Source organism: Falco rusticolus, chromosome 10 (assembly GCF_015220075.1).
Source record: "Falco rusticolus isolate bFalRus1 chromosome 10, bFalRus1.pri, whole genome shotgun sequence".
NCBI classification, from domain to species: Eukaryota; Metazoa; Chordata; class Aves; order Falconiformes; family Falconidae; genus Falco; species Falco rusticolus.
The window spans coordinates 22,640,129-22,659,311 of record NC_051196.1 but is presented as its reverse complement, the minus strand read 5'-3'; the positions used below and the strand labels follow the sequence as shown (position 1 = coordinate 22,659,311).

Below are 19,183 nucleotides of genomic sequence, written 5' to 3'. Positions count from 1 at the left end.
AAACCCCACAAACCCAAAACCAAACCCTCACCACCAAGCAGATGCTTTAGATGTGAGCAGGCATCCTTCCTCTGCAAACACAGCACAACATGCAGGCACAGAGCTCCACTGGCCTCTCTCACAACCTATGTGCCTGCCCTCCGCTGCCCTTTTACTTTTCAGAGGGCAGCTCCCGACTCCAGCCATCCACTCACTGCTGGCCCCACACCGTGCTGTTCAAGTCAGTAGCGACTGCCAGAGCTTCCAAGAAGGCGATTCCCTGCGGTATCCCACCGTCGATCTGAGCCAGCACCACAGCTGCTGCTTTTCCACATTAGAAGCTTCTCCAGCCTCAGCCCCCACCACCAAGGTTACCGCTGCGCCTGCGGTCCCACGCTCTGCGCTCAGAAGCGCGAGGCACAGCTGGGTCACTCGGCACCGATGCGATGGCACTCGGAGGTGAGTACACGCTTGCGGCTCCCCAGCCCTTGGCTGAGCACAGGTGTCTCGGGAACCAGCCAGTGCGTGGCATCTTGAAGAGGAAGCATCAGGCCGTCGGTTAGTGCATCCCTTCATGAGAAAGCACCCGGAGAGCCGGCGGACAAACAAGCCAGAGGGCTGGGACAGAACAACAGAATTATTTCAGCTGCCTCCTGCCTCAGGCTGCTGCAGGCAGTTGGTATTTGCCTGGGAAGTTCATAACACGTACCCAAGAGCAGACTTCAGCACTGTTAGAACAAAACAAGAACATCCACCCCATTCTCTCCCAAAGGAATGCTTTATTGACAAGTTTCCTCAGACTTTATCTGTAAAGAGAAACGGTTCAATACCCAAGCGCCGGCAGTCCCCGTTTCACTGGCTCTGTCCCTCAAGAGAGACCAGCTTCAGTCAAACAAGGAGCACCACTACGTGACACTCTACACTCCACCTACTGCTAGCACACCTGCCTTCTAGCATTTCATCCTGTGTCCCCAGGTCTGCAGAGGGAGGGGAAGCAAGGGTGGGGGAAACAGAGATTCATTAGCAGGTAAGTGTCAAAACTTGCTTCTCTAAATTGTCAGAGACTGTTCGGTCCCTCCAGGGTGATAAACCACTAAAACTACCCAGATATGTACACAAGCAAGTCTAAAGACCTGAGTCAGTCCCACTTCGCCTCTAAGGCACAGAATTGCTCACTCTAGGTATTTCTATGTGGAGGCACCTTGCCTAGAATAAGATCAGGCCTCTAAAAGAAAACTCAGATTTATTTTTTTTTTCAGCTCCTGAGCAACAAAGCTGGACATCAAAAGAGCAAAACACGCAGCCCCTGGGGGAAACTGGTTGAGCTCTGTGACTCTGCCAGTTTTGTAAAACAAGATTAGAGCTGGGGCTTTCAAATGAAAAAAAAAAAAAAAACCAAAAAAACCCAAAAAACCAAACAAACATCCAGTCAGAGTCAGATGTACTAGATGGAGGAACCTCCAGAGAGCAGAGTCCCTCCAACATAGCATCAGTATTGCTAGAGACAGCTTTGGCCTTTCTCATCTGGCCCTGTTGCTAGCAGCCTTCAGGAATTCCTTCTCCAAGAAAGAAGGCATAAACTGAGAAGGGAGAAGCAAGTTTCATACACTCAGGAAACAGAGTGTACCACTAAATTTAACACAAGAACTGGCTTATAAGCATGCTGCTACTACTGTATGATGCAAAACTCCAGTGCTCAACATCCAGCTTTATAACCCTTATGGTCTTCTCTATAGAAAAAAAAATTATCATAAACAAGTAAAGCATAAGGTGATGTAAGGCTTGCAATTCAGTTTCAGAGTCCAAGGGAACATTTCCCTAATATGATGCCAAAGCTTTTTGTTTTTATGCTTTATTTCTTTAAAGTTCATTGCATTTAAAAATAAAAATTTTTTAGTTTTGTTAAAGCTAGAGCATTAGTGTAACAACGAGGCAGCTGCTAAGTGAAGTTTCCCTTTTGGAAGCCCAGAAAAAAAGCCAACTGTTTACCCCATTTACCAGACGACTCCAATGAGAGCCAGAGAAAACAGTAATAGGAGAAGCCTGGGAGCTCACAGAGTAGCTGCATGGCATGCCCTGAACAGAGAACGGAGCCAGAAGCTGAAGCTAAGATGCCCATGCACTTGGCTTCTCCAGTAACTGCCCTCCTCACACTGCTCAGGGTGATGTATCGATAGTTCCAAGTTATGTCAGACAAGGGAAAACTGTTTTTGTTTTTCTTATCTATACCAGTGGCATTTCTGAGCTACTTTAAGGAAACTCCATCTTACATGCTCTCCCAAAAGGACAGCAGTGATACATTTAATCTACAAACTTTAGTGTAAAATATTATTTGTGTACAAAACTTTGCATTCTCTTTATTTGACTTCAATCCAGCAGCAGTGTCTATGAATGAATGATGGATCTCTCCAGACTGGTGCTCAGCCCCTTGTTGGGTTCACATGTTGTTGCTGTTGTGGAGATTCAGGAGGGAGGGGGCTCACTCTTACAGTCGTGCACAGCCGTGCAAAACCACATTGCAGGTCTAGAAAGGAGCGTTATCTTGTGGAGGCTTGTCTCCAGCTCCCGAGGGGGAGTGGAGGCCATCAGTGCTATTTTCCCTGCTGCCCACCACTCTGGACTGAAAGGAGAGAAGACAGTTAGGATAACAAGCCAGCACTGAGAATACCAACTCAATTCCCCCTTGTCAAGGTCACCTACTGTAGCAAAGACTTCACATATGAGAGGTCATTTGCCCGAATACTAGTCTACAAGAAAAACATTGCAGAAATTAAGTTTTCTGCGTAAGGCTTCACACTCTATGTTCACAGACAAGGCAGACTTACCTTTATGGTCCCAACTCTATCTTCAAATGACTTGAAGGTTGCAGAATTCCTTGAAGAAAAGGGAGGGGAAAAAATAAAGAGCAAATCAAAACAAGTCAGTTAAGTAAATCAAATCACACAGCATGACCAGCCCCTCTGGCCATTCCCATGCAGCGACAACAGCACCCAGAACACTTTCTGGTCCTCACAGCCTTTGACACAATCTCTCAGGCACACCACATTCAAACTTTGAAGGAAAACATTTATACCACATGCAATCCACTCAATTGCTTAAGCTTAAATGTTGAGGGAAACAAGTCCTTGTTCACTAGGGAATCAACACACAGTGAGTAGCGAAGAAACTAGCTCTTAGTTTTACAAGGCTTCCAACTAAAAGCACACCATCTTAAATAATGGAAAGGAAAAACTGAAAAGGGTTTAAAAGCAAATGCTGCAGTTTCCCATGTTACATCCTGTGGGCAAGAAGAGCAAGGGCCACGTGCCTGTACCTATGCACAGGTTTATTACTACAGGAGCGGCCATCTGCATTGGGAAATGCTCACAAAAACCAAGGTGTAATAAATTAGAGGATTTCATATTTCTAGCAAAGGAAACCAGGTCAATTGTTTGACAACCTAACAAGCTTCCTTGCTTACAAATGATTCCCGGGGAGTGCTTTGTACCAGGCATTCAGACCAGGCAGTTACTCATACAGAGCTGCTTTCCCCAGGCTAGGCTGCAGGAGCACTGGGAGATGACTACCCTCATCTCAGTTTTTGTTTCAAAGAATCACTTTCTATTTGCAGCCATAAAATAACCTCCATCTATCTGGAACGAGGATGAACAGAGAAAGAGAGGGCTTCTGTGGGCCTCGTCCAGCCCTGGCAGTCCTTTCTCCTGCAATGCACCCAACTGTACCCCAACTGCATGCCGGGAAGGGTGCTGAGCTTCCAGGCTGGAGACAGAGGGTTCAGGTCAGGATTCATCCCAGTATTAGCAATGGCGATGCTGTACGTTGCAAGAGGAGGACTGAACTGTCCCAGAACACCACAGGTACCAACAGCCCTAAGAAGAGATTGTGTGAGAAACCCACCCTGACCTACTCAGGCCAGAGACTGTGGTTACCCCATACTCTGAGTGGGGTCTGCTTAAGAAGGGAACCAGTTGTGCAAACCAGGACGACAAAAAAAACCCACAGCAACAGAGTGAGCTGTACGCTCCCACCATCCCACTCAGGAGACACGGGTACTTGCTACATTACCTCATCGCTGGCATACTTATCGAGTGGCGGATGGAGTAACTGCTACTCGGAAGCATTCAGAATAAGGAGGAAAAGGTTAAATGACAATTTTATACTGACACCACACAAAAGCAGTGTACCTCTGGTTCTTAAGCACTTACTGTCCACACACAGGCTGCTGTGGAAACCAAAGTGGTAAGAGCCAGCCCTCTCTTCCCTTATTTAACAGCTGCAGCCCAGAACTTAGGACAGTAAGCACAAGCATTTAACTGCAAACTGCAGCGTAATACAAGAGTCAATTGCAAAGCTTTGGTTTGTGGTAGGTTTCTCAATCTGTCAAAAGGGTAGGCAAGGCTTAAATAATCAGCTTCCCCTGTAACATCTGCAAGGGCCTGGCACAGAAACAAGTGCTCTTTTAGCGGCCTTGACCAGTATCTTACCTAAAGGAATGCGAGAAAGGGTGAGCCCTGGGAGAAGCCACCAGCAGCAGAAAGAAAAAGGAAGCAACAGTCAGACACTTGTATAGATCCAAACACTAAATGCAGGGCAACTAAGCAGGGACATTGCTGTCCAATGATTCTGTGACAATGTCAACTACTAAGGAGGAAGCCTCTCAAAATAAATTACAGAAGCAAGCAAAAAAGTAATTGCTTTTTATTAACTCAAGCCAAGCTAAGACATTTTTCAGAGAAAAATAACAGCACCTACAGCAACTTAGAGCCAGGGTGCTGGGGAGGGAAAGGAGTGGGTGTGCAACAACAAATCAAAATATTTTACCTACCCCCATCCATTGCTTTCATGTGATTTTTTTTTTTTAGGAGTATGTTTTCCTAAACTGAGGGTTTTACCAAGCAGTAGCTAATTCAATAAAGATACCTCCTTCCCCCATTCCCCTCCCCATGAGCTCTCACACAAAGACAGCATTGCCAGGACTTCTGGTTGAGAACTTCTGTAACGGGAACCTGCAATAGATACCTGCACATTACCTTGCCCAGCCTCAAAGTTACAGCTCAGAGAACAAACACATCTCAGCATAATAAAGATAAGAGCATCTGGACAAGAGGTATCATGTTTACCCCATAACCTAGCTGCCCATTTTTAGGTTTCAAGGCAAGCCATTCCCCCACCAGGTTACCAGATTTCCATGTGTGATTCTGCAATAATGCAGTAGCACCTCAGTAGTCTGAAATAACAGACCAAGGTTTCTTACTTCTAACAGTAAGATTACCAGGATGCTCCAGAGGAGCTTCTCCTACCAGCAGGAGTGTTTTATTGCACTTAAATATAACTTTCACTTCTGCAGCAGGAAGCAGTCATGGCAAGTTGGATGTGAAGTACTTGGCAAGGAGCACAAGGGCTTTTCCTTACAGCCAGAGCTAAGACATCAGAGACTGTGGTTTCATTTCCCCATGCATCCAAGTCAGCTCTTTGGCAGGGTAGACTCCTTGAAATGCTGTCTTTGCACGCAAAATAAATTAACTTTCTACTTACTCTTGCTTAAAGGAGAACACCACAGATGACACGTGTCTATGCACCATGCTACTCTGCATGCAACACCACAAGCACTAGGTTGTTTGTTCAGTATCTTGGCCTGGACTTAGCAGTAACCCTTTTCCTCCTTTCATAAGGATTTAAGTTTTATGTAAATTCAGGAATTTGCAGGCACCTTTGGGGCTCAGGCTAACATTTCATAGTAAATGTGCTTGTAGTATTATGTACAGCAGCAAACCTCAGACAACATGAAGTGTATTGCTAGACACAAAAAACCACAAAGCAAACTGATCAACAAAAAGAAAACATTTTCAATTTTGCAGTTTACTGGGATCAGTAAAATACAGGAACAGAGTATCTAAAAGCCAATTTACTTTTTAACTCTAAGTGGAGATAACAGGAGAAAGATGAATTGGCCAAGATTTGAAAAAATCCCACCCACTAATTAAGCTCCATTTTCTCCCCTCAAGGCAATCTAATAGAGCAACAGCATTAACAGAGTTAGCACATAGTCACCACATTAACTTCACAATGTCTCCTTACAATCCACACCTATAACATTTAATATTTTTTTTGACCAGACTACAGCAACCCAAAGACTTCACCCAGAGACACATTACTTGTCTTTAATAGCATTTTGGTCCAAGCATCTTTGATGGAATTATGACTATGCCCTCTGTGTATAGGAGGCATTTGTCCCATTCATCATGCCTTCCTCACATTTATCAACCGGTGAAGGCTGACCAAACAAGGAAATCCCTTCTGTTATCTCAACACTTCCAGTGATGGAAAATAAGCTTGCTTTACAAGTGAATTTGTGGTGCAAGAAGAAAAAACACCCAGGAGTACAGTAACAGAGGTTGCAGTGTAGGCTACAAGGCCTGTAACAGATTCTCTGGGAACACAGATCATCTCCACTTGTTCAGAGAAGTGATCACAACAATGCAACAGACTTCACTCCTTGTTAGCTCTGATCACATATCAGAACAGCAATCACGAGTTTCACCTGGCAAGGGTAAAAGTGGGATAGTTCCTGCAAAAACTCATGCTCCAAGTTAAACCTTATTCAGAATCAGAAATAAAGACTTGAATGCAGCACAGGAGACAAGTCTGTTTATACACACACTGAAAAACCAAAAGTCTTAAAAAGAAAAAAATAAATCATTACTGTGTTCCCCACAGGGCCACATATATAAAGCAAACCCTGCTGAAATAACTTTGGCAGGGATTCTCAAGTGTAAGACAGAAGCTGCCTCTATTTCATAATACATCACCCAAGGTATGAGCTATAAAAAGGAATGCAGACATTTAAATTGGTGATTAATGCTGAGCAATACCATTGCTGCAAAGGTCTGACTTGTTTGTAGGCCAGCTGACTACGCAGCTGGTTTTCACTATGACCATGACAGGCCAGCTCTGTCACCAGGAGTGATGGGCACACTCTTCACTCGGCCAGGTATCCCTTCCCTCCATCATCTGCTCCTGGGATGGCACAAACATTTCTGCAGCTGCACGGTGAATTCCCCCAACCAAGAGAAAACAGGCAGGACCAGGTCTGTCAAAACAGCTTCTTCTGGTGGCAGCATGGGTTCGGGAGTTCCCCGTTTGGTCCAAGAAGCACAGTACCCAACCCCTTGCCACAACTGTCTGACCAGATTGCAGAAGTCTGGCACCACATTTGCTTATCAGTTTAGCAAAATGTGTCACCACCACATCTTGTACCAGTATCTGTGATCTACTGTGATTACATGTAATCTCTTCTTCCAGCAGAGTATACAGTTTCCAGGAAAGAAGTTAAAACTTCAATACTGGAAAGGGTAGGAAGCCTTTCCTGGGCCAAATTCAGAGAAGAGAGCTACTGAAAACACCAAAAGTTACCCTCCAGGAACACAGTAAATAACTCACTGAAGACAGAACTGGAATAAATCAGTACTATGTGATCAGAGGCCAACAAGTTCTTACCACTTGGATATTCCCAGCCACAGTGGAATAGGAAATTCCCTACAAAGAATGACAGCTACCCATTCAATCCAAGGTCTGATACATCATGTTGTTAAATACAAGCTCTAAAAATACTTCCTTAGTAACCTAGATAAGTTGTATATTTGGAATTAGCTCTCAATTCCAAGAAAAATGTGGTCAAGTTGTTCTGCATGAAAAACCTGGATGTCACCATTAACAGGGAAGCAATCTTTACCTGACCTTCAGAAATTTAAGCTAAATCACCAATTCTAACCCTGAACTTTGCAGGGCTGAGAAACACAGAGCAAGAGCCTCAGCCATCAACCAAGGGAACCAGCCCTCCACTTTCCAATGCAGAGAGGTTTAAATTTGCAATTACTTCAGCAGTCATCTGCTTAAGGAATCTAGCTAACCACCAACCACAAGAAAAAAATTTAACATTGCCACAATCTTCTGAATCAATACGTACCTTCTAATCAACATAACTGTGCCTGGAAGGTATGTTGCCCTTCTCTGCAGAAAGTCAACACACAGGGCTCAAAACTGCAGCCATCCAGACTTCACCCCATTTTAAAGCACAACAGAGCACAGGAGTGATGACCCCTTTTAATTCTAAGCAGTAACACTGAGAAAACACACCCATAATCCAGTAATGAATGGAAAAGGCAAACTTTTAAGAAGTTTCTTATGTATGATTTAAAAGCTGCACTTGTAACCATATGACAATAAAAGGGGGAAGGCCGCTAAAAACATTCTGTCAGTTCTCCTAAGCCAAATCAAACTTGAATGCCTTTGAACAGGTTTTATCCCATCAAAAAGTCTTAAGCATTTAATCTGTCCTAAACTATGATGTACAGGGCCACAGAAAAGAAGGTAGTCCAACAGTAACATGCTGCCAGCTAAGCAGAAAAGTGGAAAAAACCTAGTTATTGTCTAAAGTCTCATTATTGTTTGAAACCTAGATCAAAGCACCAGAGCACAAAACAGAAGTCTTACCTCATGTCACCAAGTTTCCTGCTGATAACGGAACCTACATTGGAAAGGGCTGCTGAAGTCTTCTGTCCTGCCTGGGAAAGGGTTTCCTGGGTCTTCTTATAACTGAATAGAAAAAAAAAATATATTGCACATTGAACTGGTAAGATCTGAAAGCAAGAAGCATCCCCCTTCGTTTTGCAAAAGGAACCCGTACCAAAGGAAAGAAGCTAGGTTAGTGAGCAGCACTGGCTTCACTGAAAGAGCCCCTTCCAGTCTTGCATATATTCAAAGGTTTGAAATTTTTAAAAAAGGCAGCAAGTGTAGGATTAGCCTTTCCATACACTCACTTTACTGTTTTGACCATATGTTCTTCAATCTGACAAACATTTGGAAAAAAATTCCAGCCAAAACAAAACCCAATTTCCATGTGGAACCTCTAATACCATAGTACAGTATCCTCTTTGCTCTACAACTATCTGTTGGTCTCTTTGAGAGGAAAATAAGACCAGGAACCTATTCCATAATATCCTTGCAGCCTTGAAGAAGCTATAGCATTTGTTGTAGTATTAGGTTATGGAGGAAAAAGGCAAGACTAACATCACTGTGTAGAAAAAAATATGCAGGAATTGGCACTATCTCTAAAACCACAGTTTAGAAATAAATTGGTAGAGAAGTTTCCTATCAGTTACCATTAACCACAATACTTCAGAAATGTCTGACAGCCTGTATTTGTCAGTTGCTTACATCAGAGCTTATACCAGAGCTGGAGAAGACAGACACCTGAGAACCTTTGTTTTCTCCAGATAAGACTAATCACAGGAGCAGATTCTTTGAGCCACTTTCATTCACTCATCCTCTCTAAGCTATTCCACAGTTGGCAATTAACATCTAGATCTATGGCATTCTTCAAGTTATAAAATAAGACAGACTCAGGCTGGAAAACTAGTTCAATAATTTAAGGCAAGTTTTCTTACTCCAAGTATTTCAGCTTGAGGGTTTTTTTTGCCTGACTAGGGTATTCCAGAGCAGGGCATTATAAACAGCCTAACACTCACTCACACCTGACCTCCCAAGGCTAAAAGCACCATCATGGCAACTGACTTACTGACATCTCATTCAGCACTACAGCACCTGAACTGGGTTCAAGCAAAACCAATTACAACATCCTGGTTTCTTGTCGGGTTTTTTTTTTTGTTTGAACTTTTTTTAAGACCAAAATCAAGTACTTCTGAATGAAGAATGCACACAAGATTTAGGCAGAACAGGGCAAAGCCACACCAGCTTTACCTTCCCTCTTCCTGCTCCTGAAAGATAATTCCCATAACCTACACATTTTTCAGACCAATTCCTCTTGAATTCAGCACCCCCAGAAGAATCTGCGTGCCCCAACAGCAATGCCTCAATACTGTTCTCCCCACAGCACAATCTTTTGCAAGCAGTAATCATCCTGGAACAATTTAGGAGTGAACTGGTCAGCATCAACACTGCTTGCTCCTACACATGCCTGCCTACTGCAACAATGATGTTTGAACCCTAAAGCCAAAGCTGCTTTGGAAGAGGAGGATCTCAATCCTGCCTTCAGCCGCCAGGCTACTACCTGGCCAAGTCTTGGCACGGGATTTGATTTACAGCTGCCTAACAGAAACATCCAAGCCCTCGTGCTCACCAAAGTACATTGTGCCGACTCTACGTCTGCTTGGCACTCAATTTGAACCAGCACTGAGCACCAGAGCAGCACTGAGAGAAATGGTTTACAGACTCAAAAGACACCAGCATGCCATGCACACACTGCAGACTTCCAGGTATCATGTCTAGCTTCAGCAAAGGCCGATTTTCCAATTGTGTTTTCCACACTTGACAGCAGTCTTCTTAAGGTAAGTGAAGATCCAGCTACTCGAGTGCTGCTCCTTCCGCCTCAGTGTGCTCCTTCACGATGCCAGCACAACTGCTTGTGCTGACACAGTAATCCAGATCAAGGAAACAATCCAGCTGAAATATAAACTTGGAAGAACAAAAAACCAGACAGCAGCAGCCAGATCAGATCACCACTCTAGCCCTGCATCCACAGCTCACACACCCACACCCCTCCACTGCTGCAATGCGGGAGGCAGAGCCAGGGAAGTGCAGGGAAGTGAGATGAGAAGCTCTTTAGCCCAGAACTGCCATCAGACACACATGTGGAACTGCATCTGTGACGACCAGGGATCAAGTTATACAAGACTTTAATGCAACTTAACCATGCCCAGCCCTGACCTAGAAGTTGCAACTACTCTCCTGCAAGTGACACTGCCAGGTTTACCATGGCTTTAAATTCACACTCGCTCACTTTCCTCCCTTAGCACCAGTACAAAGTACACCAGAATAATCCAAACCTGAGTGTAACAAATACAAGCTCTGATTAATACCTTGCTTTACTAACAGGCAACTGGCTGCAGCAGAGGCTGCAGAAATTCTCTGCCCTGTGATGTTCATCTTGTGATAATCAGGTATTTTTTTGCACCCCTCTCCTACAAACCCTGGGAGGGAGGAGCCAGACCTGCACCCTCAAATCCTCCTTTATCCATTAACATCAGGTTCCTCTCACTTGCTTTCACCCAGCCATCACTTGTGCTGCCTGGCTAAGTATACAGACCAGCTAAGTCACTCGCATGCCGGTTACAGTAAAACAGGAGCTGGGGATGGATTGTGCCGATTGCTCTGGGGCTAGGAACGGGAACTACCAGGAAATTCAGCAGCGCTTAAAAGCCCATAAGGTCATGAGTTAGGCCCATTCCCAGTTCAGTCAGGATACTTGTTAGTTATAATGCAGAGCAGCTCTGAAACAGGAATGAGGACACATTTGCATAAAAATCCCAAACCACATGAATAAAACCTCATCCTTGGATTTCTTGAACTTGACTCTGCATTTACTGAGCTTCAGACAGAGGAAGTAGAAATTCTGATAGTTTTCTGAACCATTGCTGGAATTTTACCTTTCAATCCCCCTCGTCTCTCCATTTTTATCAGCATCTACCTCGTTAGCATGAATTGTCATTCTGTCTAGTGCCAAAGCAAGCAGGAAAACTAGCATGCCACAGCTATTCAGGCCTTAAGTGCTCCACAAAAACACGCTTCCGCCACATTTCTGGTGCTTATAAAGTACAAGGAAACAGATCTGAGGAGAAGTTTTCTATTCCAGCAGGCACACCCAGGGAGGAACTCTGATTAAACACTGCTGGAATCCATCACACTGTCAGCAAGTGTAAAAACCAAGGTCATTCTATTTAGCAAGTGTAAATAGTGACAATTTACATCATCTTAATCTAGAAAACATACATGGAACATTGAAAGTAGACCTGCATACTTTGAAGTTTTTTCTGTTACTCCTACTTTTTATCTCTGCTCATCTTTCACCCATCCTATGAAGAAAACCTATTCACACACACTGACAAATAACAAGCCAGCTCAAAGGATTGGATTTCATACCCACTCCAGAGAACAGGAAGAGCTGGCTTACCCAAGACCTACCTTACCATGGTTTAAATCAGCTCAGAAGACAATGACACTACCTGCCTGCTCCCACTGCATCACTGTGAAAGACTGCCCTACATACCGTGGGAAAGATGCAGACAGAAGGACAAAGGCCAACTTCCATAATTTAGTCCAGATGAGAATCTAATTTCAGGCATTTAATGAAAACACAGCTAAGAGACCTTTGCAGCCAACAACTGGAGTTTAACAGCTGTGAGGTTTAAACTGTTAGAGTCCATTTGGGGCTCCCAACATGACAGAACAGCTGCCTTGGACACTACAGCTTTATTTTTCTCATCAGGTACTGCAGCAAAAGGAAAAGCTCCTGCCCCCCACAGAGCTTGTTGAGGGTAACAAGTAAAGGTCAGCCTGGCTTTCGCACAGCTTGCCAGCTGAAGACAGAACATGTGGCACACAGGTCTCAGCTACCCAGTGGTTTCAGCCAGCTCTCCTCTGACAGCAGGTAGGCATCTGAAGAGCATCACTTGGACCGCAATGAAATCATTCAAATAGCGACCTGAGAGAAAGCTTCCTCTCCCAGAAGAGGCCCTTACTGAGTTAAAAAAAGTGAAAGCTAGAAGAGAGAAATGTTTAAATAGATCTAGTCAAAGCAGAGGACTGAACAGGGGCACAGAACATTAGTGGCAGCAGACTGTCACGAAAGCATTTGTTAATGCTGAAGGTTAAGACACTCACGCTTCTGATTGAGTTAATTTTTCATTCCAGTCCTCCAGTGTGCTGCTGGCTGAAAGATATCTACAAACACAATGGAGGTTAGATACAGTGCCAGGATTCACTACAGGTGCTTCTTTTGACACTTTCCACATTATTTATGTCTCTTTACACTTACAGTATGATAGGCTTTACTTCTCTGACAATAGCTTCCCCCCTTCTCTGTTACAACCAGAAGGAAAAGAGTGGTTGTTTGAGAGGTGGGGAAACACCCAAGCCCCAGTTTCTTTCTTACTTAAGCACGTTCAAACACAGAGCATCAAGAAACAGAGCAGTTTAGAAGGTGTCAGGAATTGAAAGACTTGGCATCTTCTGCTCCCTTCCTACATGACGTGTGGTGGCTATGTATTAAAAGCACAGAGCAGTGAACTGAGCTCACGGCCAAAAAACAAAAGTGACTACCACACCCAGAGCTGTATTTTACCAATATAGCATGACCTGGACAAATTTAAACTTAATTTCATTTTCTAATCTTCACAAATCATGTTTCTCTACACACAAAACAGTACCTTAGGCATTGTGAGAATTAACACTGGAGGTACAAAACAAATACAAGTACTACAGAAATTGTCTGCTACCACCTCGGACAACACGCAGAAGTGCTCAGCAGGTGACAGAGGCAATTCACGTCACCCAGGAATTAATTCTCCCCAATTAGGCCAGTGCCATCTTGCCTAATGCTGGGATGCTCCTAATCCACATTTTCCTCTTCGCTAAATAATGATTTCCTTCAACAAGACATAGAAGGGGGAGAATGTTCAGTGCAGAAAACATTCAAGGGCTCCCTCACGTTCAGCTATGCACCAGGAATTGAAATGATTCACAACTAATATAATTAAAGAATATATTTTAGAGACAAAATTGCCAGATGTTCTTTGTCCACGTTTGTTACCTGCTTGTATATACAGCAAAGACTAGAACTCATGGCTTTCTCATGTTGAGATCAGCACAAAGGTTCACACACACTGTGCAGGAGAGCCACTGCGTGGTGGCTTTCAAAAGCCAATATGTTTATTTGCATTTGTACTGCCCCTATTTCCAGCTACAAGTAAATGCTTTCAGGCACCTTCTCTCCTGGGTGGCCATAGAGAACCAAACCAACTCCTATCACATCCAATGGTAAGAGAAATAATTTCACAGTAAAGATAGAGGTTGACTAATAAGGCATTTGGTAACAACAGGCTAACCTACCAATGACCGGCTAAAGGGAAACTGTGGTTGATTTTTTGCCCCTTTTTTTGATAAAGTGTGGTCTGGTAACTGATTGGAATTTTTCTTCTGCAATAGCAAGACTATGAAAGAGACAATAGCAGTAACATTTACTCATCTCCTCTGCAACTGAGGGATACTTATAGCTGGAAGCCAAGCATGCTGCTAATGACAGTCCTGCTTCACCACGCCTCCAGCTCCCAATCAACCCCTGATGCCTGTGAGAACAAGCAGCAGCACAGATCAGGGAACGCAGCAAGGAGCAAGGAGGTGTTGCTGAGGAGCCCGAGGCACTCACAAGTCAGACTGTGTCACTTTGTCATTCCACTCTCCAAGTTTCTCAGATGTTTTCACATAACTATAGAAACAGAAAGTGTTAATGAATATAACTTTAATATTCATTTTTTAGAAGACAATGACACAGATTTCAGTTACAAAGGAATAAAAGAAGTTGGGCAGGGATATGGGAGGGAAGATGAGGAAAAGGAAAGAATAAACAGCGAGATGAACAGCTCAACAATCTGCTCTGCAGTAGCACTGTCAGTAACTCCAAATTCCAGTTAAGTTACACAAGACTTTTTAAACTGAATGGCATCTCTATGGGCCTCAAAAGTCCCTTACACCCCGGCACAACTGCAGGGTCAAACTTACCTCTTCGGCTCTCCTTTTGGCACTGTCAAGCATTGCAGGGAACACACCCTTAACACAGGAACAGTCAGGCTAATTTCATGTCTTCCTCAGGCATAGATGACTACGCATAGTGCACACTAATATTAGGTTTTTTCCTAGGAAGTGCAGGGTTTTTAGTTCAAGCTGTAAGACTCAGGAAACAGCTTCTGAACTAGCACCATGCAGCAGAGCTTTGAAACTTCTTGCTCCTCTTGTTGAGCCTGAGCTCAGAACAAGGCAGCAGCTGCCTATGTCTCAAAGAATGAGCAGAAATGGGAAAATTGAACTGTTAAGTGACAGTCTAAATCTCTAACATCATGGGAAAGAGCATCCAGCAATAATTTATCAACATAATAGATATGAAAGTTCTGTTTATGCCAACATAAAGACACTGACATACAAGAGAAACAATATTTAAGCGCCTTCTACTCTATATACCCATCAAGCAAAAAGCCTCCAGCCACTTGGAAGAGCCCTGGAACATGCTTCTGGGAAACAATTACTACAGGGTCCTATTTTAAATAAACATGCATCCCAAGCAACACTTACGCATTGGAGACTTGAACATCATGCCAGCTTTTTGACAGGTTTTGCTTTAACCCATCCAAAGGAGTCAAACCTAGCTTCCTCTTCAGCTCTCCACAGTGCCTCTCTTTAGCAGCCAGAACTTGCCTGAGAGTACCAATTTCTTCTTCAACCTGAGAGAGAGGTAGTTTTGTCTGAAATCATAGTTTAGCAAGATTCTGAAAATTAAGATGATTTTCCATCTCCCTCAAAACTAGCAAGATTTTGTTAGCACTAATTTAAAGAATTGGTGGGAATGTCAGGTACACGCAGACCACAAACTGTGCTGGAACAGGAGGTCTACAGATGAGACTGCAATTGGGAAAACAGCCACACTGTACTGGCGACTTAATGGCACAAAGATTAACAGAACTCATTCCTAGCATTGTAATTTCAACAGCAGACAAAGATCTGTTGCAAGTTTCATTAAACTAAGGCTTCCATTTTACAATTCTTTTCCTCTGATGTCATTAAAGCAAGGAGTTTCTCCTCAGGGATCTTTTGTACAACATTTACAAAGTACTCTGGTGTTCCTTCCAAGCAGAGAGAGTTCATTTCTACTTTAACTGCAGCTCACCCAGATCTGTGTGACCACCCAGAGCAGCAAAGTCCTCCCTCACTAAAACTTGCAAGTCAGAGAACCACCACAAGATTCTCTAATGAAAGAAAGGACAACAGAACAGCTGTGATTATCTTCAGCTACATTTCAGACAGAAATCACAAACTCACCTTTAGACCCCAAAAGGTGCCCAAAGTGTAGGCTATCACACTACAAACCCTCAGGTCTTCAAAAGCATATAGGCACCAAAAAAAGTTGCTTATAAAGCATAATAGATATTTAAGAGAAAGAGGTAGAAAAACAAAGCCCATTAAGGCTCCATTGTTTCAGCTTCCTAAGGAAAAATGAGTTTCTTTTACATATCGCTTGTCTAAAGTGTTTTCTCCCTTCAAATGGAGCTAAAAGCCTAGATAAAGCTCAAGGCATCAAAAGCCACTTACTTCCTTAGAGCTCTTAAGTAAGTTGTTCTGGGAAAGAGCACACAACATACCGCAGTGTTTGAAGTATCTGCCAGCTTTGTGCATTTTAACAATTAGCTGAGAGATCCAAAGGTAACACCACTGCAAAATTTAAAAAAACAAAACAAAACAAACAAAAGCCAGCAAAAAAACCCTCAAGTCCTGCTCCTGTGACTCCTGTTTGCTCCTTCCCAAAAGGACACAAATGCGGTCGCCCACAGCAAACACAGGCTCCCCATTACCTTGGCAAGCTCAGATCTCAACTCCTCCTCTTCAGCCAGAGTCAGCCCCTCGGGCACGGAGGTCCTGCCCGAAGCCACGCTATCCACCGGAACATCTGTCATGGCATCCGACAGCAGACCTTTGTTGGGAGAGTTAAGGTTGATATCTGTCACAGACAAGGAGCAGAGGGCAGAGAGGATAAGCAGCCAGCAAGCGAAGCACGTTATGCAAACCCGGGCAGTCTGACAGGAAAGGTGAAGGAAGGGGGCTCTGCAGAAAGAGGAAGAGAAACCCCCAGCGGAGTTTCCTCCATGCGCATCGATCAGGAGCGACAGAAGCACCGACCCCAGCGCGCCCAGAACGGCTGCTCCGCCCAGCGCCAGGCAGCGGGTGCTCAGCTCCCCGGGGCCCGCGACAGCCCGGGGGGGCGAGGGGGGCGGGCCTAGCTACCTGGGGGGCTCACCCGCACGGTAGCCCCCAGCCCCCCGGGCCCACCCCCGCCTCACGACGGCGGCGGCCCCCCCACCCCGGGCCGCCTACGACCCCCTCGCAGGCCAGGCCAGGCCAGGCCAGGCCAGGCCAAGGCCAAGGCCAACCCACCCCCCTCAGGGCCGCGCTGCCCCGGGACCCCCCGCCACACAGACGGCGGGAGGCGAAGGCCCGTCCCCGGGGAGCGGAGCGCAGCCGCCGGCCCTACCCTGGCTCGCACTCTCCATCACGGTGCCCCAGGCCCCTCCGGCCGCCGCTGAAGAAGCCGCCGCCGCCGCCGCCCCCCCGTGACGCAATCAGCGCCGCGCCGCCCGCCCGCTTCCGGGGAGGGTCGCGGGCAGAGCACGTCACACGCCGCGTTGCCACGGCGACGGCGCCACGTTCCCGCCCCGCCACCGGAAACGGCGGCCGGGCGGGGGTGACGTCATGGGGGCGGTGCTCCGTGCCCCCGGGGGTCAGCGGGCCGGGCGGTGCCGGCGGTGCCGTGCGCCGGGCCGGAGGGAAGGGGGCAGCACCGGCACGGGGCTCCCGGCCCCTAGCAGGCCCCGCCGCTCCCGTGCGAGCCCGACCCCGGGCCCTGCCCCCCGCCCCCTGCCGGTGCCGGCCGCCACCTCCCACCGGTCCCGCCCGTTCTCCCGGGGGGTTCGCCGCGATACGGGCCGCGCCCCCGCCTCTCGGCCTCTGCGGGCTCGGCCTGCCCGGGGGCCCGAGGGCGGTGGCGGTGCCCGGGGCCTCCCCCAGCGCCCCGGGCTGCCCCCGCGCCTCCCGATGCGTCTCAGAAACCGGATTTTTCCCCGGGGTGCGCGGCTGCGGCGGGCGGCGGCGGCGGGGGGACCCCCACGCCCCCCGGCAGCGGCGGGGACCCAGAGCTGGGCCCCGGCGAGAAACCGGCCGGCCGTGGCGGGGGTTGGCGGCCGAGCGGGAGTCGAAACCCGCCGGCAGCGCCGCCCCGGCCTCTGCCTGGGCTGTGGGGAGCGGGCCCGGGCTCTGGGGGGCGGCTCCGGGTGCGGGGATGCCCCGGCGGCGCCGCACCGAGACCCCCGCTGGGCTGGGCCTGGAGGCTCCTTCCCCGCTCCTGTCGCTTTCAGAGCCTTTCCCACCGGCCTCCTCGCGTTGGCCGGGATGAGGCGTGAAAAGGGAAGCAAATGCAGATGGAGAAACGGGTATGAATTTTTCAAAGGACAGGGAGCATTTAGCAGCTCGGCTCTTTGTTCTAGGATTTTTTGCGGGGTTGTTGTGGAGTTCGGAGCCCCGGCGCAGGTCTCATTTCAAAGCTGAGCTCAGTGGAAACCCAGGGAGTGGCCGAATGCTGAGTCCATGTGAAAAATCTGGATTTTTCTAGGCTCTCCAGAGCCCAGATTCTTGAAAATCCAGCCCGGTTTGGTGGCTGCAGCGGGAGGAGCTGGGAGGGCTGTGGCTGGCAGGGAGCTGCGCTGGCCTCTGCCAGCTCTGCCAGGCGTGAAATCCCGCTGCCAAGTCCAGTCTCACCAAAGAGCCAGGGATCAGGCTGTGCCTCGTGGGGATGAGGAGGATCACCCCCTAAAGATCCACTGCTCCAGTGGCTAATTGCGCTCTACCTTCAAGCGCTGGCTTTTAATTAAATGCATTGTGCTGCCAACTTAATTATTCCCCATCTCAAGCCCTTGAAGGGTGCTGGGAAGTGCAGAGCAATGCTGCATTTGGAGAGGGAAAAAAAAAATCCTCTTTGTGGAGGATCATGGCTTTTGTTCGAAACTGCTGCGGCTTTGCTGGGGCTGGGCGGTGATTTGGGGGCAAAACGTCTGCGCTGTCTGCAGAAGCATTTGTTCGCCCTGGGAGCCGCAGCTTTGCACCCTCCACGTTCTCCCGAGTTCCCCTTTTGCTGCCACTGGAATTTTCGTTTGGTTGGGGCTTTTTTTTTTTTTTTTTTTTTTTTTCCCATTTGCTGGTGAAGACTGAAATGTCAGGCCTGGGGCAGGTTCCCTTCACTGATCCCTTTCCAGGCGTGTGGAGGCAGAGGGGAGGGAAGGGGCCAGCCTTGACAGATGAGGAGATGTCTCATTTGGGAGGTGAGCGGCATCTCCCTGTGCCTGGGCATCGCTCTGCATCTCTGGAAAGTGCATGTCCCTGGGCAGCACGTTGTTTTCCGACCCTGGCAGAACCAGTGCTACAAATCATGGTTGTTCCCAGCAAAGCAAGGAATTGTGTGAGTGGCCATGTAGACGGGAAGCAACACTCATGGACATCCTCAGCTGCGCAGCTCCCAGGATGGGGATGCTCCGGGTGAGCACGGACGTTTCCTGGCCACCGGTTCCCTGTGTCTGCACCAGGCTTGGTCAGA

At 46.9% G+C, this 19,183-nt stretch overlaps 1 protein-coding gene across 13 annotated transcripts; it reads right to left on the bottom strand.

Annotated features, from left to right (window-relative positions):
• Positions 1 to 738: 738 nt before the first annotated feature.
• On the bottom strand, positions 739 to 17,207 carry TPD52L2 (TPD52 like 2). 13 transcript variants are annotated; one of them, XM_037401977.1, is made up of 11 exons: positions 17,072 to 17,207; positions 16,395 to 16,513; positions 15,121 to 15,269; positions 14,201 to 14,260; positions 12,658 to 12,717; positions 8,473 to 8,574; positions 7,477 to 7,515; positions 4,464 to 4,490; positions 4,045 to 4,086; positions 2,805 to 2,853; positions 739 to 2,599 (listed from the first exon to the last, which is right to left on the bottom strand). In XM_037401977.1, the coding sequence occupies exons 1-11, from the start codon at positions 17,088 to 17,090 to the stop codon at positions 2,504 to 2,506; spliced, it is 762 nt and encodes a 253-aa protein (XP_037257874.1). In that variant the 5' UTR covers positions 17,091 to 17,207; the 3' UTR covers positions 739 to 2,503. The 13 variants fall into 13 exon arrangements, with proteins under 13 accessions (XP_037257874.1, XP_037257873.1, XP_037257875.1 ...); XM_037401976.1 differs by having other exon boundaries at positions 16,395 to 16,540; positions 17,072 to 17,183; XM_037401978.1 differs by lacking the exon at positions 7,477 to 7,515 and having other exon boundaries at positions 16,395 to 16,540; positions 17,072 to 17,183.
• Positions 17,208 to 19,183: the final 1,976 nt, after the last annotated feature.